Source organism: Argiope bruennichi, chromosome 10, assembly GCF_947563725.1.
Source record: "Argiope bruennichi chromosome 10, qqArgBrue1.1, whole genome shotgun sequence".
Lineage (NCBI taxonomy): Eukaryota > Metazoa > Arthropoda > Arachnida > Araneae > Araneidae > Argiope > Argiope bruennichi.
In genome coordinates this window covers 111,362,900-111,387,291 of record NC_079160.1, presented here as the reverse complement: position 1 = coordinate 111,387,291, position 24,392 = coordinate 111,362,900, and the positions used below count along the sequence as shown (strand labels likewise).

The window sequence follows — 24,392 nt, the reverse complement described above, 5'->3', positions numbered from 1 at the left end:
ATATATATATATAATTTTTTTAAACTTTCATTTTCAATTTTTCTAGCAGGTAAACATTGTTTTAAAGCTCGACCGATTTTGAGAGGGGGGGGGGGGAAAATACAACATCGTTTTTCTAAATATCAATGCATGCGTAATCTGATAGTCCCGTGATTGTTTAAAACCAGTTTAAAGTGGTTAATGACTTAAATTAATCAAGACAATTCGTAAGAATTCAGAGAATGAATAATTTGGAAATCAAGTTGTACCTTTAGTTGGCGATAAATGTGAAACTTTCTGCATTATTTTCTAATAACCCTAAAACCAAAAAATTGATGCCTCAAAATCGATAAATCGCCAATTTGTTGCATACGCATTTTCAGACTTCAAAAACCTCAAACCAAAACAAGATCATGTTCTCACTTGATAAAAAAGGTTAGAATTGCAAATAAAATAAAACTAACCATTTAACACCAATTAACAAGTTTTACCAATACCTGCTTTAACAAAAAGGCATGCTTTAAATATAAATAATTTTACATAGAATGTTAAAAATATATTTCCTTTTGATTTTTATGTATATTTCCCCAAAATATAATTTTGTAATGAATATACCATACCTTTCTTAAAAATTAAAGTCTTTCTAAAATAAAATGGTTATTCAGGTGTGGTCATGGTCATATGATCATGCATTTTTATCATCTCAGAAAAGAAAAACCAATTGAGTATATTATTTTACATGAATGATCTCTAATGGTTGAAGTATAGTTTAGTGTGCCCCCGAGTTTTTCGCCAATATGATAACTCAACGAAACGATCTTATAACTAATGCTGTTTTGTTTACTACTTTTTACAGTGATTGAGTTGTACATAAACTACAACTATTTTATGAAAAATGTTAAATTAAAAAATAATTTAAAAAATCAAAGACTTTAATATAATTTTGTATTTTAATTAAGTTTTTTTTATTGCTAATAAGACACTGCAATGTTATATTTAATATGAAGACGAACAGAAAATATTTATTCTTTTGCAATACTTAACTGTCGGTATGTGTTTTAGAAATCGTCTGAATTATTAATTGAAGAAATCGTCTGCAATGGAATTCCTTGCATTTTTCGTAATTCTTTTTCTGATCTACTGATTTCCTTAATAATTTGTTAGGTCGCTAATTATTCAAGAACGGATGTGTGGTGAATAGAATTGCAGGAAATATTTTGAACGAGCAGAATGGATGCAGGGTGAGTGGAAAATATTGTTACAAACCTGTAATGCTGCTTCCCAGCACAGTTAGTTCTATCACCGAAAAGACCGATTTACAATCATCTGTATTGGATGCTGCTCGGCTGCCGAGCCAGTAATCCCAGAGCTTGGCGATTAATTTGGACACAAAATAGATAATGCTGGAAACTTCGAGAATTTGAACGATCCATCCAATAGAAACTGAGATGCGTCTGATTGACTCGGAAAGCACTTGCCCCGCCTGCCGGCAACTATAAAAAGCCGACAGTCTCATGCTGGAATAGTCACCGGAATTGGAATCGTAGACAAGCAACGAGTTGTCGAGAGGATAATGAAGTAACAACGGAATAGCTGAACGTTGCGTGGAGCTTAAGCGAGTGCTGAATTACTGTGTGCCGAATCCTGACGTTTATTGTGGAAGCAGTGTCGTGTTGTGTGTGGAGTAGCCAATCGTGTAGTAGTGAGTCGGCAGTAGGATGCAGCTAAAGCGAGGAGACAGAAGAGAATTTCAACCATTTGTAGAGACCGTAGAGGGAAGATTCACTCACCTGCTGAAATCTGTCTGGTCCGCTTTGTGTATTGTGGTCGTTGTTACTACCGAATTACTACTTGTGGCTACTGTGCGTTATAGTGTGCTGCTGTGTGTTCGTCTCGGCTATACACATTTGTCATCTTTGTAGTAGTGACTTCGTGTTAAATATATATGTGTGTGTGTAAGAAGTTGATGGAGTTAGAGAAAGGATGCTGGTTTGAAATTTTATATGGAGAATGGTTTGATTGATTCGTTCTTTTCTTTTGATTATGCAATGCTCGTGTTAAACACATAGACCTTATGTTAGATGAGCTAGCGAAGCTACTAGGATCCCGCTCCCGCTGCTAGCAAAACCGTAAGATGGTTTTTTTTAAACATTTTTTTTTAAGTTAAAGATTCTGCCCGGTTCTTTCATCAGATGTCGAAGCTCTACATTTTACTCTCTACACAACACACTGGAGCAGCCGGTTTGAAAAATTTCTTTATTTCAAAATCGTTAAGATAAGTAGCGATAGTAATCTGAAAGGTTAAAAAAAATCTCCGATAAAATACTTATCGGAAAATAAAGATAATAATTTTAATGCAGAAAGTGATAACCGTAACTGTTTTGTAGAAGTGTTTGTTTATTTTGTCCGCCTTCTTTATTCGCGACTTGGCACCCTTGGAGCAGCAAGAGGCACACTTAACTACACTTTTACCCCTCTAATTAATAATTTCTTATTCTTGAATATAGCATTTAAATGATACTGACATAAAACAGTAGTAAAAAAAAAATGCTTTTACATTCACATTTTTGAAAGAAAAGATCACTTTATTCAATTCGATTTAAAAACATGGATTGAAAATTGAATATTGTCCAGCACCAACTTGTTAAAGTTTTTATTATCTTTCACACAAGACATAACACTTATTGAAGATTTTGAAAACAAGATGGCAAACTAGGTTCTATTTTATTTCTAATGAGTTAAAAATCATGTCGAAACAAAAATAAGGGAACTTTAAAATTTACATCATTTAAGGAAAATCGACTTCGGCCAGATTTTATGTATGATATTTAGTAATGTTTTAATAAGTTTATTTGTTATTTGTTAATAAGTTTGTTTTATTAAATGAGGTATCCCTATTGAGACTCATTGCTCCAGAAATTCAAAGGTATCCCAAATTTTTAGCAACCTTTGAATACGACAATTCTTTATGAAATGTCGATTCTACTTCAAAAATAAAGCCTCGGGAGTCGAAGGTCAATTTGTCTTTCTGTTTCGAACCGTGATTCTGAAAAAATATTAGTCGTTTGACATCATTCAAAACACAAGACCAACCAGCCTCGCCCGGCTTAGTGCCAACATGCCATTTTTATTTTGATTCCATTTTTAAAAAGAAATATTAAATTAATTAAAAGACATACTCTCATGAATATGCTCATGAAAATCAAAATACTAAATATAACACGCAATAAACGTCATTGGTAATACTCTACATTGTATACTCTAGAAGAAAATCAAGTGAGTAGTAAATAATTATTTCTCAAGCAAAAAATAACAATTTAGCCTCTATGACTGCAGGTCCATATAAACTGACTAAAAACTTCTGAGCATATGAAGTCATACTTCCTGTTCACGCTGTTTCCACTTCTACTGCTATTTAGTGGAATTTAACTGCGCTATTAGCCGAATGCCAACTTGTCACTGGTACCAAAAAGCCCCCGGTCATTGTCATTGAAGAATATTTGCATGAAACATAATTGATAAAATAGAAATGTATTATGTCTTTAATAATGTGCTACACAAAGTTTAGTAATGTTTGGAAAAGTGAATCACAGTAATATAAATGATTGTGAGAAAAATTAATTTTATATTTATATTTTAGTAGATGAGTTAAACACTTAATTGTTATTGATTTGCCTTTTTTTGTTCAAGAACATTATAAAAAGAAATTCATAAGAAATATTTTATTTCTTTGAAATTTGTTTCTTTAAATATTATTGACAAAGCTGGGAATTTTAAACAATTACTATTTTTTTTTTCACTGTTCCAAACAATAAATGACAAATTGAAAAGACATAGAAAATTTAACTTCAAATAATAGAGGATTTTATAGTTTTTTGTACTTTTTTTTATTTTTCTTTAATATGTATTAATTAATCATTCAGTATGATCTCACCAATCAAATCAGAATTTAGTGCTTAATTAATCAGGTACATTTTTGTGACTACTTTTCACATTTATTACTCTCTGAAAAGCTAATCACGATCATTCAAACAATGGCTGTAAAAGAATGCACTCACTGCATGCTTTGTTGATACAGGGTGTTTCAAAACTCATAGGCAGAAATTTAAGGGATGATAGAGAACATCTAAACATGCAATTTTCAACAGACAATGCATGGGCGTAGAGCAAGCTGTTAACCACTAGATGGCGCTGTAATGGAAAGTATAAAGCGCCAGTTTTCTTACACATCGTCATTTCTACAATGGGTTTCAGAAAGTATGGCGACATACAGTAATCAGAAAAAGACGGACATTCATTTTATGTGTGGTCTGGCAAGTGGGAATGCTTTTGAAACCGCAAGACTGTACAGGTAGCGTTTCCCGAGAAGACACGTTGGAGGATTGGTCGGGGTGGGCCCACACCTTGGCCGTCACGCTCACCGGATTTCTCCTGTCTTTTTCCTGTGGGGCCAGTGGAAAAGTCTTGTCTACGAAAGCCCTATCGTCTCCGCCGAGTATCTAGTTGCCCCGAATTTCTGTTGCTGCCGGCCCCATGCGAAAAATGCCAGATGTGGTTGGAAATGTGTGCCCCTCATTACGATGCAGGTGTAACGCCTGCATTACAGCAGCCAGCTTCTACAATTTTGCCATACAAGTTGTCTATAAAACCATTCTCTCCAATAACTAATCTACTATATTCCTCTATCCGTTTGGCGTTTCTATCTTTCATGTAAAAGTTCCTAGCGGTTCACTGCTTGCTCTCCGTCCATGCACTTTAAGATGAAAATTGCTTCATTAGATATTTCCTATCACCCCTTAAATTTTTGCGTACAAGTTTTGAAACACCCTGTACATTCTTTTCCAATTTTATTTCAAGTATTATTTCCTTTGGCCTTTGTTTCTTTGAAGTGAAATCCTTCATATTAAATTTTGAAAGCATTTAAGTAGGTAATAAATATCTAATGAAATTATTTTTGATGAATTTATATTAATTTTTAAATAATTCATGTATTATAAAAAGTATTAAATAATTTGAAAACATTCGTTTTTCTGCGTGTGCAGTTGTATTAATTAAAAAAAATTCTCAATTTGAGTGACTGTGACATATTTAGTAAATAAGTTGTTACAAATTGTTCCTGCATCCAACAACTTTATTATGCAGATTTTAATTCCCTACAACATTTCGGTTAACCACTGTTAGGATCGAATGTCTGGTTTCTAAGTAATTGAAGAAAAAGTGAAAAAACGCCTCATTTCGTTTTACTTATCTCCATCTAAAAGTCAAATTTCCCTTCACAGTAGAGAGAAATAATTTGTCAGTAACAGTGAACCCTTATTGGAGAAATTAAAGCTATAAAATATTAGCCATAATTTTTTCCTAGTTGAAAATATCCCATCATTTGCCTATGCCCAAATTATTACTTTCTACTCCCCCGAAAAATGGGAAATGTAAAGCAAAATGTTGGGAAGTTTTGACATATCATTTAAAACGACAGAAATAAATTCTCTGTGGCTGGTGATGGTGACAATCTTGACTTAAAATTTTTCCCAAAAAACACCTATTTTATGGCTGAAGTAACTTGACAAATAAGGACATACTTTTCCATGATATTTTACTTGTTGGTAACCAGTTTAAACAGAAATTTTGCAAAATAAATAAACCTGGCTTAGAGATAAAGCTTTACATCTTGAACAATTTTGAGATGGGAAAGGGGGAACTAATAGCTTTCTAAATATCGTCGCATGCGTAATCTGATAGTGACATAATTGTTTAAAACTGGTTAAAACTGGTTTTTCACAAAAAAAAAAAAAAAATGGTTTCGACAAAAAAGCTTTGGAACTCCATTGATTTTGAGGTAGTCGAAAACCATCGGTTTTGTAACTGTTGCTACTTACGAAATATGAGTCATGTGACAACATGATGTTTTTCCATCGGATTGATACTACGTGATTTCAAAAAATAATGGTTTCACTTGATAACTTAAAATTTGAGATAGCAAACTTTTTTTTTTTTCCTAGTCGTTATTTTAAGCTATAAATTGTTTGAAAAATTCACTCAATAGAATGGTAGTCACACTGTTATAATGAAAAGGAAGCAATGAACTTTCTTTAAATTGAGGAAATTAATCTCAGAATGTTTCCGTGGATACAATTGAAAAAACAGCAGTCTCACAAGTAATAAAATCAATGCTATTCATAATTCCATCGATTGATATTATCAGAACAGCTGAATAACAACAATGACCATACCGACTATTTTCGTTAGTTTACAAAATTTTTATATTTGTATGAATTAATTTGTGATTTTAATGTTAGTAACTACTTCCTCAAATTAATTGGAATTCAAAATATTAAGACAAATTTTGGATTCCCTATGCATGGAACAGATAATCCAAGGTTAATCCAATAAAGGCAGAAAATTAAAAAAAAAAATTCTTTTTTAACCTTACATATAATACCGGGTGCGGCACAAATTCGTGCAAACTTCAAAAAATCATAATAAAAAAAGTAATGCTCGAAAAAAATTGCTGTTTGCGGGAATATGTACAGAGAGCCTTTGGATTTCGTTATTTCCATTTTAAAAAAATGTATTTAAAAATGACCGATAGATGGCGCTCACACGATCATACCGAGACGGTTTATGCAAATCAGGAAAACAGAGCACAGTAACATTATAGTACATTATATTTTAAAGCAAAAGATGCTCAACATGACCACCACTAGAAGGTATTAAGCAAGTGACGCGCGTAACTACACATATTACAGCTGTGTGTAACATGTCGGCATCGATGCCACTAACGGCCAATTGAATGGCCATGCAATGAAAAGTGGGCTTCATCTGTGCACATGATGTTCAGTAACCATTGTGGGTCACGTTCCATTTGTGCGAGCACCCATGTTGCAAATGGCTTTTCTCGCAATCTGCTGGCAACAACTGGTAAAATCTCTCTATCTTGTACGGATGCAGTTTCACGATTTCGTGCAGAATGCGTCCGATCGACCTTTCCGGAATTCCTATTATTTTACCTGCTTCACGTGCACTGGAACTTCCCGTTGAAATTTCGGCTGCCACATTTCTCATGAGCCTTTGGACAACAGGAGCGGTCAGGGCTGACGGATGGTCTGCCACTTCATGGACGATCCTCTAATCTTCCCGTTTCCTCAAAACGGCGAACTAAATTCAATATCCCATTCAATGAAATTGGGATTTTCTTCGCCTTAATTCCTTTCACCGTCCGTAACTGTCGCAATGCTTTAGTCGCGGATTCACCGTTCTTATAGAACAGTTTCACCACTAATGCTCGATCCGGTAGCGATAGCATGCTACTGGCATCGAATGACGCATCCCATTCCAGCCTTGTGTTTTATAGCTAGACTGATTTGCATAAACAGTCTCGGTAAGACATGCGAGTGCCATCTATCGGTCATTTTTAAATACATTTTTTTAATGGAAATAACAAAATCCAAAGGCTCTCTTAACATATTCCCGCAAACCGCAATTTTTTTCAAGCATTACTTGTTTTATTATGATTTTTTGAAGTTTGCACGAATTTATGACGCACCCGGTACTTTTATGTAATATTTATACGATAAAGTACCAAGAGTAAAATATCCATTATTTTTCAGAAATCTTCTTAAAAAACGTCACAAAACCTATCATTACATCCTGAATTTTAAACTTTATCTTCGACTTTTTTTGGGAAAATGCACAAGAACTATTCAATACAAAATGGTTTAATATAAGATACACAGTTGAAGCAGGTAACCGTGTTATATAAATTTCATAATTGACACTCTTCCGTTCCAAATCATACTTCTGCATATTAGATTTTAAATTTCTAAAAATAAATCACAGTTTCGAAACTTTAAGAAGGTGCAAAATGTCACAGAAGAAAACTTATACAAGTTACAGCCACACACAAAAGTAAGAGGGAAGTACTTTAATTTACAATACTTTTCAATAAAATGCAAATTTTTATTGGAAACATTTTAACGCAAGCGTATAAAACATATTCACATTAATTAGCTAACCTGGAGCTACAACAAACAGCAGGTGTTTATTCCCCTGTTATCAAATGACATTGACAAACTTAAAAAGCATGATATTGGAGAAACTGAAAGGGTATGGGATGAGATATCGCATCGTTGTTATAATGTTCATATTTTTTGGAGGTGCTTCTAATGAACATTTATAACAGTATTGTTTAAATTTTCAACTGCTCTTTGTATTTCGGATGAACAAGATTATACCTTGCTTTGTTTTCTTCAATGGCCCTGCAAAGTTGGAATATTAATTTAAATATAAGAATTTCCCTGTATAATAACAATGAATATGCATTATACGCTTTGCAATACAAAATGGAAATCTACAAGATATTATTTCACAAAATGGAAATCTACAAAATATTATCTCACTAAAAAATCATTATTAAAGTCTTACTCTTTAAGATGAAGTGAAGTTCTCCCATTAATAGGCGTTTTATTGAACATCAGAGGAGTACACTTCATTCATTTTCTATGATATGCTTCAACAAATATTTCTTCAAAGAAATGGAATGAGAAAATCTTATATTACAGAAGTCACATGTGTACGGTTTCGTTAATTACGTTACGTATACGTTCATTTGTTTGATATTAAATCCCCATGTTTGGAAAAGGATTTCCTCCAAATGTGGCATACAAAGAGTTTATCCCGTATGCTCACACAAATGACTATTGAAATTCCTCTAATCCGAAAACGGTTTGTTATAAAATTCATATGTATATGGTTTCTCTTCCGTATGCAAACGTAAATGTACGTTCAAATTACTTTTTTGGGTAAAGACTTTTTTGCAAAACTTGCATTTAAACGGTTTCTCTTGTGTATGCAATCGTAAATGTATTTTTAAAGTCCCCTTAACCGTAAAGGATTTGTTACAAATGTCGCAAGAATATGGTTTCTCTCCCGTATGCGTCCGTAAATGTCTTTTGAAAGACCCTTTATCCGAAAAGGATTTGCCACAAAAATCACATGCATACAGTTTCTCTCCCGTATGAAAACGTATATGTATTTTGCAACTCTTTTTATCCGAAAAGGATTTGTTACAAAATTCACATGTATGTGGTTTCTCACCCGTATGCAGATGTAAATGTACTTTCAAAGTACTTCTCTGGGTAAAGGCTTTTTTGCAATATTCGCATGCATATGGTTTCTCTCCCGTATGCATACGTAAATGTTTTTTGCAACTCCCCATATCCGAAAAGGGTTTGTTACAAAATTCACATGTATACGGTTTCTCCCCCGTATGCTGACGTAAATGTTCTTTTAAAGTACTTCTCTGGGTATAGGCTTTTTTGCAAATCTCGCATTTAAACGGTTTCTCTTGTGTATGCGTTCGTAAATGGTTTTTGCAATTCCACTTATCCGAAAAGGGTTTGTTACAAAATTCACATGTGTACGGTTTCTCTCCCGTATGCAGACGCAAATGTACTTTTAAATACTGACTCTTGGAAAAGGCTTTCTCGCAAAACTCGCATATATACGGTTTCTCTCCAGTATGCAAACGCAAATGTAATTTTAAATTATAGCTCCGGGAAAAGACTTTCTCACAAATCTCGCATTTAAACCGTTTCTCTTGTGTATGCGTCCGTAAATGTCTTTTGAAATTGAAAATCATAGAAAAGACTTTGTTGCAAAAGTTGCAAGCATACGATTCCTCATTCATAAGCGACATTAAATGAATTTTTAAATGTGACAGCTGAAAAACTGCTTTATAACAAATGTGCCACGTATGTGGTTTCTCTTTAGCATGAATCGGCAAACGTTTCTTTCAATTCCGAAGCTGAGAAATGATCACAAAATTAGCAAGAAAATAATTTCTCGATTAAATGGTCAATGAGGAAATTGCACTTTTAAGCACTTTTTCTGTCAGTGGCACGAGACATCTCTTTATTTCCAATCTGAGAATAAAATTTTCACGATGAATGTAATTTAAATGTATTCTTTTCTTATTGTTGCCACTCTTATTCCGAAAGATGTGATGATTTATCAGCTTTTCTCCTTAGCTTGGCATTAGGTTCATGACAACACAATCTTGGAATCTAAAAGAAAAAAAAAATAATGTAGTGTTACAATCAAAGCTACTGAAAACGGCAAAATAATCAAATGTTTGGTATTTATTTTATTAATTAACTAAATATTTGCTTAATTATCAAAAAAGTATGTAAAAGTCCATGGTTACTCGCTTTGATTCAGAAATATCAACAAGAATTTTGAGAAAAAAAATAAAAATAAAAACGTATTAACGTAATTTATTATGTATGATACATGTCTTTTATTGGAAGAAAATTGTCTAAACACATTTTTTTTTAAGTATGCTTCAAAATTTTATAAAAATGAGTGTAAGACCCGCTCCTTCGCTCCCAACGACGAAGGTTGCAAGACCAGTCAGGAGGGGAAAGGTCACATGGTATCCGAGGGGGTGAAAACCAGGAGAGACGAACAGGAAGTGTACTAGACAGAGAAGGACGAGGGACGACGAGAGAAGGTGGCGTGGTTCGCCATCTTGATGGGTTCCTGTATTTATTTCTATTCAATCAACATGATTGATCCGGGCGATTATTAAGATTGAACTGGATTTAAAATAATCACTCAGGCCTAGACGTTAAGTAGGCGCCAGCCGTCGTTGGAACAGCCACAAGAAATATACGTAGGATGTGTAAGGAAACCTTACTATGAGATATAGCATTACCATAAAATGAGTTTGTAGCGCACCCAGCCAAGGCCGTATTAGGATGATCTTCTAGTATGATGCTATAAATTTCTCATGCTTTCAACATTTCCCTAATTTCATTGGAAGATAGTTGCTCTGTTAAATTTAAATCATTTCCTCCTCTCCAAACCAAATCCCCACTGGCTTTTTGCTGCGACACAGGGTTGTATGACTTTTGCGTACAGTACATTTTGCGTACCAATCATAAATCTGTCAATCATTAATCTCGTTTACAAAGCGGTTGTGTTACTGATAAGGGTCAATTCTAGAAGAGGTTACAAGATTTTAAACGTTAGCTAAAAGTGTCATATTTGGCAAGAATTAGCATGATGTTTGACACAATTTCGAATACTTAACGATACGTTCATTAATACAATTTCATGCCTTTTAATACTATATGAATAATTTCCACTTTGCTTTTTTTCAAAGATGAATTGCATTTTAATGTACAGTACACTATCCGCGCGGCCGCCGCGGATAATCCGAAAAAAGCTAAAAACGGGTATAGCAAAAGAGAAAACAGTCATTCCAACTTTGAAAAATCGTTTTATCTACAATAAAACGTAAAATAAACAGCAGGAAATGTTTAACTAACGCTTCATATTTTAGTATATCACTCAAAACTAACCTAAAATGCATTTTGTTAATGAAAACAGAAAAGTGCTTTGTACTTACGAGATGCGTCTAGGATACACAGAAAAATTAATACATATATACTGTTTTAATAGTGTGATGTATTATGTAATTACAAAAGCATAACTGTAAAACTGCACCTTTTTGAAGAAATCAGTCAAAAAAAGAAAAAGAAAAAAAAAAAACTTTGTGTGACAGGCGCGGATAACCCGCCCGCGGATAATCGGGAGTCTACTGTATTTATTAAAAAATGTATGATAAAAATCAATGAGGAATGATATTTCTTCTCATATTTTATATCCATATTTCTTCTCAAGATTTTATATCCATGCAGATTCTTGAATTTCATTGGCAATCCGAAGATCGACTTTAGATTTCCTCCACACTGTTAAAACAAGTGTATACATTTCGAAATAATAATCATTTCTTCTAGATTTTAAATATAAATTCATTACTTTACATAACGTTTTACATTAAACGAAAGAGTTTGAGTTTCATTAGTTTTTGCTTTATTTCTTCCTGATTCGTTTATTTAATTCAATAAGTTCGAACATTAAAATATATGTTATTTAAATATAGGCACTTAAAAAAAGTTGTTTCTTAAATTTAAAGTACAATTAAATGAGGTTAGAGGTATTGGAATGATTTGTAAGAAGGGAAAAGTTGCAAAAGAAATTCTTGAAATTCCGTAAGTAGTAAGAAAATCTTCCAACTACGGATGTTTTTAAAAAATCCGTTTCCAGAGTACAACGCCGTTACAAATTTAAACTTTTCTGTTTATCATTGTAGATTTAATTTAAATGTTATGTTTTTTTTTAAAATATGTACTCTGATAAAGATAAATTATTTTTTCATAATATGACTTTACATTCTGTGTATGAAACATTGTAAGTATACGGTGCATAAAATAAGCAGCTTACTAAATCAGGAGTATATTAATATTTTGCTAACTGATCACTTGTATCTGCGAAAGTTTGTAGGAGATATTAGCTGAATTCAAATTTAATTTTCTTCTAGTTGCACTATTTATTAAACCATAATACAAAAACAAAACAGATTTAACAGAATAAAAAATAAAACAGAATTAAGAAAAATGATTTTTACATTAATATATGTAGCATATGTTCTTCAGAAACTTTAATTTTATTAAAGATCGTTCTAATATGTACAATAACTCATTAAAAATAGTGTTGAATGAAGTTCTGGTAATGCACTTTTCAACAATATACATCTACACCTTAATTGAAATGTTTACTGATTAGCTCGCTGATATACCATATGTTTCATGAACTATCAACATTAAATAAAATGTTGTTCTATATTAAAAGAAATACATTAAATACTAAATAACCTTTAGGTACTACATGTGTTCCAAACTTGTTTTATATTGCTTTTCTTCATTTTGTATCCCTTATCTTCAAATTGTAATTTGTTGTTGTTTTGTTATTTGCATTAAGAGAAAATGGGAAGTATTTCTTATAAGTAAATGATATTTAATATTAGTAATAAATGAATTTCATAATAAATGAATACTGGATAATGGTCAGAATATTTTTATGCTTTAAGTATTTAGAACATTTCTTGTGAGAGGCTATTTTGGTAATGATTTTTAAATATAAAAGTGATCTAAGAAATAATTTAAATTATATTTTTTTGTGGATAGTAGCATTAAAGAATTAATGCTCTGTTAAATATTCCTTCAAATCCAATACAAAATCAAACTTTTAGCCTATGTTGAGAAAAAAAATATTATAATGCAATTTTTAATTATTTAGCAATATATTAATAGGAAATTATTCATTTCATTTTAATAACACGATTACAAATTTCTATAATGGAAATTGTGATTTAATCAAAGTTTTATGTATTATGAATGAAAGTAAATTGTGTACAGAGCCAGCATATACACATAGAAACAAAAGTCTTGTCCTTGTGTTTAATCATCAAAATTTAGTTAAAATACCAATAGATTTTCTCGCCAAATACTTTTGCCAACAGATAACATATGTTTTAGAAAACCTAGAATAATCACTCCCAACCCCATTTTTTCAAAGAGCTATTTATTAGCATTTTATGACCCGTACGCAAATGTCCGTACGCATCTGTCCCACTACTGCGACACAGAATACATCACCATAAGATGTATGATAATTTTAGATATGTTCTTTCACCATCTCATCGATGCCATTGCTATTCGCCTCTAACCCCATAATTTTACCAGATACAAAAATTTCATCGATTAATGCTTCCCAGGCACGTGCTCGAACCTCTTTGGAGTCGCATTTGACAACATTAGCTGTCCAAAACCTCCTCCGATTAGACATAAACATTTCCTTCAAACAAGCCATCATTAGAAACAGATACAGACCAATTTAGCATACGACGTCATAGTGTCTCCTCGTCACTCAGTTTTGCGAAACATCGCTCGTTAAGCCAGTTACCTTTTAACATTTTCTTTTGCTCATTATGATAACTACTCGCCTAGAAACGTTAACTTACTTTAAAAAATTTTTTACTATGAGATAACAAAGATAACACTTATTTCAAAAATTATGACAACATAGTTCGAATTCAGGGGGAGCCCAGATGATTGAAGATACTTCACAAATCAATAATGTGCCAACGAACTAGGAATATTTGCCGTTAAATTTTAAATATTAGAATAAAGAAAGTAAATACATCCATAAAAACAAATGGAAAGGCAGATAGTGAAAAAAAGTAATATATAAGCTATAAAAAATGCGGCTTTTAATAGCTTGTAAATGTTCAATATAATTTCGGGAAATCTAATTGTGAAGATTATTGACACATGACTATGAAATGGTACCTTTCGGACAAGTAAGCAGGAAGTACGATAGAAACAATATTATTTTTTTGTAATGAAGGAGACATTTATGGATGGTATCCTTAAAGGTTTCAAATATCACGAGTTGGCGTCATTTAAAACTTTGACCCTTTATTCAGAAATCTAAATTTGCCATATCGGGAAATGTGTGTTGCCAGATACGCATCTAGTATGAGCTAAACGCAAAGTTCTATCCAAATATCCAGAATTCCGAAGATTGTACAAGTGCAAAAACGTAAGGTGACACTGCATTTTGCGTAAAGAATAATATACATCTACAGGGTTTCCCAAAAAAGTAGAACAAAGGTTTTTATTTCCTTAATTGTTGAAATCAGAAATATACGTTCAGTTGCAAATTGTCATCAAAGAAGATATCTAAATGTACGAAAATACTTCGGCTTTCCTAGAGAGGGATAGCAAAAAGTTTTTATAGATTAAATTTTTATTGTTTCTGCATTACACTGACATATTAATGACGGAGTATTTTGATTCGTTATCTGCACTTAAAGAGACAGAACTAATTGGCGAAAGCTGTCCAGATGTTGAGATTGAGGACTTCGTTAAATGAATATTCCTCAGAATGATGAGAAGGAAGCAGATGAACATTGATGACATCATCTAGGAATAGTGAGTATTCTTTGGAAATAAAAATGTTCAAAATATTGTGATTGGGGAAATTCGGGAAGAATTTTTCCCATAAAAATATGTAAAAGATGCAGTATTTTTACAATTTTTCTCAAAATTGGGGGTTATGGAGTTTCTGGGAAATAAAAATTTTCGAAATTAATTCAGTGATTGCGAATGCCTAAAAGGTTGAGTGGTTTGCCTTATCATTTTATGTTTATATAGCTATTATTTTTTTTTTATTGCAAGATTTGATTTCCTGCAGAAACTTACGCTTCAAACATTTTACTTCCAAAGAAAGAATATATTTCAATAAGCTGAAAAAAATATCAATTATTCGGTTTAATAATTTTTTTATTTGGTTTAATTCCCAAACTGATGAATCTTGTAAATCAGCTTCTCTAAATCCAGACATTTTAATATTCAATTTTCATCAAACATTACATTGTACTGGAATAAATATCTTGCTAAAAAGCCCTTTTGAATTGTCTTTTGAAGTCGGAAAATGCGCGAGGTAAAAATAAAGAGTATGGTGCGTCCCAGACTTCCGCCTTAAGAAACACAAAGAAGAAAATGATAATCAACGCGAAACCAAGAAGAGAGGTATCATAAAGGTGTCATAAAGTATATATTACAGATGCCACTACTACTACTAAGTCTGTGAATCAGAGTGTTCGCTTATAGTGGGTGTATGGTTTGAAAACAATCACAGGTCTCAGTAGAAAACAACGTCGACCTTTATTGATCACGAAGACACTAACACAAGGACAACGTATACACAAACGACAAATATATACAGCCGAGACGATCACACAGCAAAACACTACAACAGATAGTAGCTCAAATAGAAATCGACCACAACACACAAAGTTATTTGTAAGTTGAGTTATTTAAAAGTATATTGAAAGTGACACCCCAGTTTCCCTAACCTTCACATTAAACAAACATTAATACCAAAATACCATTTAACATTTTATATTAGAAGTACAAAAAGACTAAGAATTATAACTGTGAATATACTATGTAAACTTAATAATCAACTGTAATAACAAAATATTAATAAATTAAACAGTATATTGCACAAAGTTATTTTGTCCATTTTTCTGTAGAAACTCAGCTATTGAATTTAATTTAATGAAAACAATCTATGGTATATTTGCCTATATAATTCGTAAATGCTAAGAAGTCTGACTCAACAGGATTATTAAATTAGAAATTAAATATTAAATATAATATCAATATTGTTTTGATTTCACCCAAATGAAATAACAGTATGATTTATGATTTTAAGTAAAGTATTTTAACTGTAAATAAAAACACAAGATTCAAAACTTCCGGTAAAAAACTTGGATATGAAAATAATACTTGCAAAATTGAAATATTTCATATTAAACACTTGGAACTGAAACCATAAATATAAAATTCAAAAATATCTAATGAAATTCATAATAATACTTGTAAAGTTGAATGGTTTCATATAAAAGTTTTGGAAATGTAAATAAATGTAAGATTCATGTATTTCAAATAAATCATTTGGAAATGATAATAATAATTGCAAAATTCAAAAATATCAAACAAAACACTCGTGAATGAATGTAACAAACACAAGACTTAAAATACTGTTATGATATTTGGGAAATAGAAAAAAAAAAGTAATAGAAAAAAAATTTGTATTTTGTAAAAAACAAGTATTTGGACACAGTGATAATAGAGAGTAGCTTAATAACTGTCAGAGGTGCAATAATTTCCCCTGAGGTATTTACTATCTTAGTCTAATTATCATGTGCCATTAATTATTAAGTATATAAGAATCTTGGTATGTTACTTTTTTCTTTCACAAGGTCTGAATGCATAATTTTTAAATAATAAATTAGAAAAAAATTAAAAGCTCAATATTTTAAACTAAAACTCATGATATTTTTAATAATAATATAAAAAGATTATTTGCAATTATATTATAATAGAAAAATGCAATTTAAAATCAAATAAAAAGTACAGAATATAAATTTTGAATTTAACTGATTTAGTCAGCTGATGGACGAATTCTTTTCTTAAACGCTGATCACTTATTGAAGAATAATCACTTTTTTAATTAATCACAAAATGCAATTTTGAGCACTGGAACTGGAGACTATGGCAGGTGATGGAAAGCTATTTTTATATTGAGATGATAAGATTACAAGGAAATGATGTCGAGATCGGGATTATTCAGCACATTTAAGGAGGACGGAAAATTTTTTATGATGACAAGGAGCCCAACTCCTTGAATATATAAGGAGCACGCACATGACGATATGGAGCAAAAACACAATGGCACTGAGCAGCAATGTCGGATGAAGTCACAGGTTATGGAAGGCATAGAGTTGGGTACATCAACGGAGTCACCGAATTTCAACGACGTGGCAGGAACGCAGAGCGTCAGTGAAGAACTATTGCATGATTCATTTTCCTTTCCCGCGGATTTAATTTTAATTCTTTTAGCACATTTGAAAATTTTTCACCGGAAACTATCCTTGATGACTCTTTAATACGTAAACATTACTTTATGTGAAGCAGGATGCAGTTTTTAAGATAGTGAAAAGACTTCCTACATTTTTAAATTAATCTCAATATCCATTTTGGGAAAGCATAATTATTTACAAGCAGAGACGCGGACAAGGCACTTCCACCACAGCACAGCACAAAAGCAGAAATGGCGAAGACGCTCGAAATAAATTATCCCTCGTCTTATATAACATGAGATATGGATAGGGAAAATATTATTTTACAGTGCTAACATATTATTAAGATTCTGATCGGGATTTCTGACGCATGTCAATCACATGTAAAGGAAGCACAGGGATCTTTTAAAAAGAATGTACTTACTAAATAGTTTTCTATTTCTTCACGCGGAGAGTGAATGTGTCGGCGTTTAGCCGATTCAGCAATTTTACAAATCACTCTTGAATTAATTAAGTAGAGAAAGTGGAATTGGATCACGGAATAAGAGAATATTTTAGAATGAAATTACTATGGGCTAAATTAAGAAAAAACCTTGGAAATTAATTAAATTGAAATTAAAGTTTAAAATATCATTATATATATATAACCTAAAATGTATCAATATATCTGATAACGAAAATAACATTTTAAAGTGTTGCAAAAATCATGAGAAAGAAATTTTCGTAATAGAGCTCTTAAAATATTTAATTGGAATAAGAATACTTCTATTACCGTTATGTGTTGAAAATGTGTTGAAAAATTACCTGAAAATTAGAATTTTTAAAATTTAATTTCCATCTAAAATTAAATAATATTTAACATTATAAGCAAATCAATCAACTAAATTTATCACTTCTCCTGTTAAATATTACAATTATGCCATTATATTGTACAGCTGAAGGAAATAGTCCACAACAATTTGAACCATGATTTCATAGTACATCATTTGAAACGGTTAACGGCAACCGCATTAAAGAGTATGTAATTTATATTTATCTAGTATTATTATTTTATCTAGACATATCAAAGAAAGTAATATTAAAAATTAGGGTGCTTTCTCATTTTTCATTTGACAGCATTTAATTATAAAAATACGAACATTGTAAAAGATTTTTTGTGGATCTTTTCATTTTCCCATACAAAGAAGTTTTCTAAAAGAAATCAGATTTTGGAACATGCTACATTACAGACAGGATATTTCATCACAATGAATTTTACATACATTCAGAGGTCACTGAAGTCCCCTTTCTTAAAATCAAAGGTGGCACTAATGCATGCCAAATGCAATACAAATGGTTTCACAATAAATTTTGAAAAAAAAAATCATAATAATGCGAATTACATTTCATTTTTGTTATATAAGAAATTACACATCAACCATGCCAAAATGAAGATTTGGATTGACATGAACACACTAAATTATTAATACAGAAAACAACTTCTCTCTCTATGTTTATTAGATTTTTTTTTTAAAGTTTATATTATGAAAAAATGAAGCTTGTACATGTACTACTAACATTTACTCTTTAGATTTTTTGCTTTATATATGCCTAATCAGGATATTCATTTCAATTCTATATTGCAATGTGAAATGTGATTACATCGAAATAAAATACATATTTCATCTAATTGTCAACATCAACTAGAATATTTCATTCCAAAGATTTTCTGAGCCTCCATATTACCCTGATACAATCAAACTCTCCCCCATATAATACATACAAAATGTTTTCATCATCATATAATTCTAAGCTTGGAAAATAATTATGGCTTATTCCTTCTGTATTAATTTTTCATTACAAAAACATGAAAAGGTTATTCTTAAATCGATAAGTAGAGTGTTTCCATTGAATAACATATAAAAATGAATTGAAATTTAACTATCCAGAATTAACTAAGAACAATAAGTAGAAATATATCAAATTTAAATTTATTGAAAATATCATTTAGGACATTTAAATAGCTATTGATGATATTACATTTTTTTTTTTTTTTTTTTGTACAATAAATGTATGACTAATTCTTCTAATAGTTACAGAGTTTGTTTGCTTTTTTATGCATGAGATTCTTTTCCCTTCTCCCTACATTGCTCATAATTTGGGAAATTAAATTGTTCAATGAAGTATTAATTAACAGCAAACAAACAAACAAAAACAAAAAATTAGCTGATCATGTTTATACAGAAAATTGGATGAAATTTCTCAGATAAAGATAATTTTGCAAACTAAAACTGTTAGTGTTGAAATTGCTCTTCTTCAACAACATTTTTTGACATTTTAAAGGAAAATAAGCAGCTTTGTTTGCAGCAAAAAAATAAATTTAGCACACACAATTTGACTGTAAGATGAAAAACTGTTGCTTTACACAATTAAAAATAATTACAAATGGAATTACATTTTTAAAAGAAAAAAATTAAAAATTTTATTTAGTTATGTAAACAGGAAAAAAGATCGGACTTAGAAGACGGGAAGACCAGCTGGAAACAGTATTAATTAGTAATTCAAACCAAAGGTTAATATTTTGTAACTATGCAAGGCATTCACTTGGATGATACATTTATTACCAAGTATGCTAGAAAGTTTTGGGGAGATCCCTCCTGCTGGTTTGGTATCATATGCATAAAATTTTTACGAGTTCCGTTAATGGTGTGTAAACATGTTTGAATTGAAAATAATAATAATAATACTAGTAATCTAAAAGGTTTAACTAACAAGGACTTAAGATCTGGTTTTAAAAAATTGAATGCAATAAATTTTTTCAGATCTAGTTACAAACATTTTTTTATAAAGCGATTCTAACAGCATAGAGATAAGAAGAAAGAAAAAAAATTATCCCAAATTTTCCTTCTTCGGTTACGCTAACTAGCCCACGTGTTTTACCTGCTTCACCCATTTTTGCCTTAAGAGAACTGAACTCAAATCATTTAGATAAGATCACATGTCATAGCATACCACTAATACATATTTTGCTACATATTGCTACATTTGCTACATATACATATTGTCAAATTCAAGATTTAGTCAATCTATAATCATTTTTCAGACTTCTCCGGAGCCAAAAATAATTTTTAGAATGAGATAACTAACTCTACCTGAACTACATATCTCAAAACTTTTCTATGTCTGATAAATGAAATTTGATATGGGGCCATGGAAAATACTAAGTATTTATTTCAATTATATTTTGGTGCAAATTCATCTGCGGAAAGTCTGTCCATCTGCCCAAGGAAATGCTAACAAGATCATTCTAAAATGCAGAATTAGATGTATGATATTAAATTATTCTTTTACAATCTAAATTACAATTTTTCAATTTGGTCTGTCAGCCTATATGCTCGCAAATATGAAAACTAGATGTATAAAAATTATATTTAAATTACAATATATATTTAAGAGTGATATGAAAGGTCGATAGCAGTTTCTTATCAAAATTATTTTCACTTTCATAACTACTTTACTTCTTTATCATTTGCTTTGTGCTAAAGGATTTTCCACAGCAACTTAAAAACAAGTCATATACATGAAATATTCACTAAATTAATCATATATGAAATATAAAATGAATGCAAATTCATTAAAAATATTTTCATAAGGAATTAACTGTCCCATTAAAAAAAGCTTTTATTTGTATGAAAAAAAGTTACTAATTATGTTAATAATACAACTGAAAATAATTTACAGTTGGTAAAGAATATAGCTTACTCAACAAATGAAAAGATAGTTGCTTTCTTTCACATAAAGCTCTTAAGTGCAATCTTTTCAGTAATGTATCTGTAAGCACCAGATCTGGAAAAAATAATAACATTTGAATTAACAAAATAGCGGCTCATTTAGAAAAAAAAGCCCAATAATAACATGATTTGTCAAATTGAACTTTACTAAAGTAAAATATAAATATCAAAAGAAAATTATGGAAAAATATACAGAACATATATTTATACTTTTTCTCTATTTTCAAACAAATTTCTTTCTCAAGTTGCTTCACTCAAATATATCAAGACAATTGTTTCAAGAAGGGAAGTTCCTTTGCCTTCTTATAAAATTTTCCCCTAAATATTTAAGATTGTATGAATTTTAATATTTTCAATGCCTTCAATAATTCTGTATATTTACAATATGCTCGACATAAGGAATCGAAAGCACCAACTAGGAAAGTTAAAAGTAAACAAAGAAAATTCACAAAAAATTAGAAAAGATCAAAAATTAGAAAAAAAAAAGCCAAATCAATAATTGAAAATCAATGAATTTTTTATTTATTCTTATAATGAGCAAGATCTGCAGGATTTTGATGAGATCTCCAATATTACAGAAATTTTTTTTCACATGATGAATATTATTCTTCTTTATTTCTATTTCCCATAATGGCGTAGGCTTTCAAGAATATATTGCAGTTAACATAAAACATTACTCTAATTTGAGAAGCATAATTCATATACATATTCTTACATGATTTTCAAAAGAATTCTGGCACAGTTCTTATGTGTGCACCACATATTTAAGTTTTCTTTGAATTACAGTTGCAGTCCAACATATAATCAAAACCATTTCTCAAAAAATTATTCAATTTATGTATTGGACTTTCATTAATATTTGTTGTTCATTCTCTTATCATAAAATTTTTTTTATTGAATTTAAAAAAAGGTTAGATAAAGCTGATCTGTTGCAGATGTAATAACACAAATTATTTTGAAATAAAAGTTTTCAAATGATAATTTAATTGAATTATTTATGTATTGAGTAATAAAAAGACTAATTGAACTTCACTTTCAAAACTTCACATACAATTAAATATAATAATAGTACCTTATAAAATGTCTGCCAGCAAATTTTTTATTATTATAACTGAAAGCAGCTGCATGGAATGATATAAACTATTAACTTAACCTTTGAAACAGTTATTTTACAAGGAATAAAAGTTATCAGGAAGAATTTTTTATGATTATTTTATTCTTTAAATATTAAAAAAAATTATATATTTATCTAATTTACACAAGAAAATGAACACTACGATATGTTTTTTATTCCCAATTCGAACAATAATTTGTTAATGTTAGTAAGTTAGCGATAAGTATATATAATATATTAAATTATGATATGTATTGATTAAGAGCAAAAGAGTCAAAACTTGTGCTATAAGGCACCGAAATGCACCAACCTATGAGGGCACTTCTAAATAAGAAGAAAACAGGCATTTGTTTACACAGTTCATACAAAGTTTATAGGATGAAAATCGTATTTCAACTAATGAATGAAAAAGCGTTGATCATTAATTAATAAGTAAATAAATTATTTTGTTATATTTAATGATTAATAAACAAAGTTCCAACTTTTTGTTACTATGGAATACTAATTTTCTAAGTAAATATGTTAATTTTTTCTCAAAGCCTCTTTTTAACAGAAAGTGTTGCTTGACATTAAGTCTGTGAATTCAGTTTGCATTATAACAGGGTATATTTAAAAAATACAACTGAAAGTAGTAAAATCCTCACTTTTATCAGCTAAATATTAATAGTACTAGTTTTACGGAGATTAAAACATTAATCATCTTGATAGCTGAACAAAAATTAAATAAGGTTAGTAAGTCGTACAATGCCAATACAAAATAAATGATGCAATATGAATGAAATATGGAATTTTCAAAAATTAAATAGTATTAAAAAATTGAACAGTTAAATATTTCACTAAAGGACGTCAGGTATGAAATAAGATTGGCTTGAATACTAATAAAATTCATTTAATTTATTTTTAAGCATTCTGTAAGATACCCACTTCAGCAGCTAGCCTGTGTTATCTTGTTACTCATTGAAAGCATGAACAAATTCAAGAGATAGCAATCACATATGTTCATAGTTCAATTTATTTACAAGTGTGCTAAATAAAGAAACAATACGAGGTAATATGCAGCAGTATTTCAGAATATATAGTAGCATTTATTCCTTTGGCACAATAATTTGAAAAATATGCAGCATTCAATTTCAACCCTATCATAGTATAATGTAATGATAAAAAGGAATGTCTTAAAATTCATATCCCATGTTAATTAAAATTTCACGAAGGCCATTTACATTAATGGTAATGGTAAAAAGAAAATAAGATATGTTTGGAAATTCAAATTTCATATTATAATTGAAAACTTTTATCATAATCTGTGAAGTCTCCAAAGAATTTATTTACCAAAAGTGAAAAAACAGCTTGATATTAATCAGGTTTTATAATAGTCACAGAAATATAAAGAATGCACAAACTATAAATACAAAATGGGTAAACCTGAACTTTGGTGTGCTCCTTGCTGCGCCAATAATGCCAAGTCGCTAATAAGGAGGGCGGAGAAAATAAACAAATATTTCGAGTTTACTCCTGGTAGGAAATCGACATTTTGGCATGCTGCCAAAAGTGCCGGAGTTGTCCTACGGATGTTATGAAAAGAACTTGCATTTTGTTACCGTCATCACAACGTGTTAATCATTTTGTTACTGAGCGCGTTTTTTCATTAGTATTCATTCTTTGTTTCAAGATCAAGGAAGGATTACCGATTGTCAGCCAGTGATTCTTGCCTATAAATACTTTAATAGATAAAGTTTTATCAAAGTAGATGTTAAAAATATTAGATATTTTTGATTAAAAGTGGACATTCAATTGATTCTTTGACGATCTATATCTTCTTTTTTTTTGCATGTTTTATTCATTAATTTTTTAAAAAAAAATTATACATTTAAAGAATTTATTTTTATTTTCATTAAATAGTTAAAATTAATTGACTATTAGTTATTTTATTGTGTGAATTAATCATTTGATTATAAATAAAATTGGAAAAAAGTGAGTATCAAAATTTCTATCTCGAATTAAATTATTGAAATCTTCTCTTTAAAATTTCAATTTATTCTGCCTTTCCAATTAATCTTTTTTAAAAGGAAAAAAGTCCTCATTACACTCATTCACAATAATATCAATCATCCATTTGGTAATAATATCAATAACAATAATATCACTACTGTCGACTTCATCTCGCTCTCCGGGATTTTTTTTTTATGGTTAAAATAAGTCTTGTCTACTTAAGAAGTTACCTTTTTTTACTTTTTATCAAAATATAAACAAACCC

The 24,392-nt window shown here is 30.4% G+C and overlaps 1 protein-coding gene across 4 annotated transcripts; it reads right to left on the bottom strand.

The window, feature by feature from the left end:
• Positions 1-7,914: 7,914 nt before the first annotated feature.
• On the bottom strand, positions 7,915-23,630 carry LOC129989385 (zinc finger protein 239-like). Of its 4 annotated transcripts, none has more exons than XM_056097896.1 (3): positions 23,561-23,630; positions 20,996-21,079; positions 7,915-10,040 (listed from the first exon to the last, which is right to left on the bottom strand). In XM_056097896.1, exon 3 carries the CDS (start codon positions 9,671-9,673, stop codon positions 8,687-8,689), a length of 987 nt encoding a protein of 328 aa, XP_055953871.1. In that variant the 5' UTR covers positions 9,674-10,040; positions 20,996-21,079; positions 23,561-23,630; the 3' UTR covers positions 7,915-8,686. The 4 variants fall into 4 exon arrangements, with proteins under 4 accessions (XP_055953871.1, XP_055953874.1, XP_055953872.1 ...); XM_056097899.1 differs by having other exon boundaries at positions 23,567-23,601; XM_056097897.1 differs by having other exon boundaries at positions 23,468-23,561.
• Between the last annotated feature and the right edge of the window lie 762 nt (positions 23,631-24,392).

What these genes read in the sequence shown, in the direction of transcription:
- LOC129989385 (XM_056097896.1), bottom strand. Translation starts at nt 9,673, where the DNA reads ATGTCGCTTATGAATGAGGAATCGTATGCTTGCAACTTTTGCAACAAA.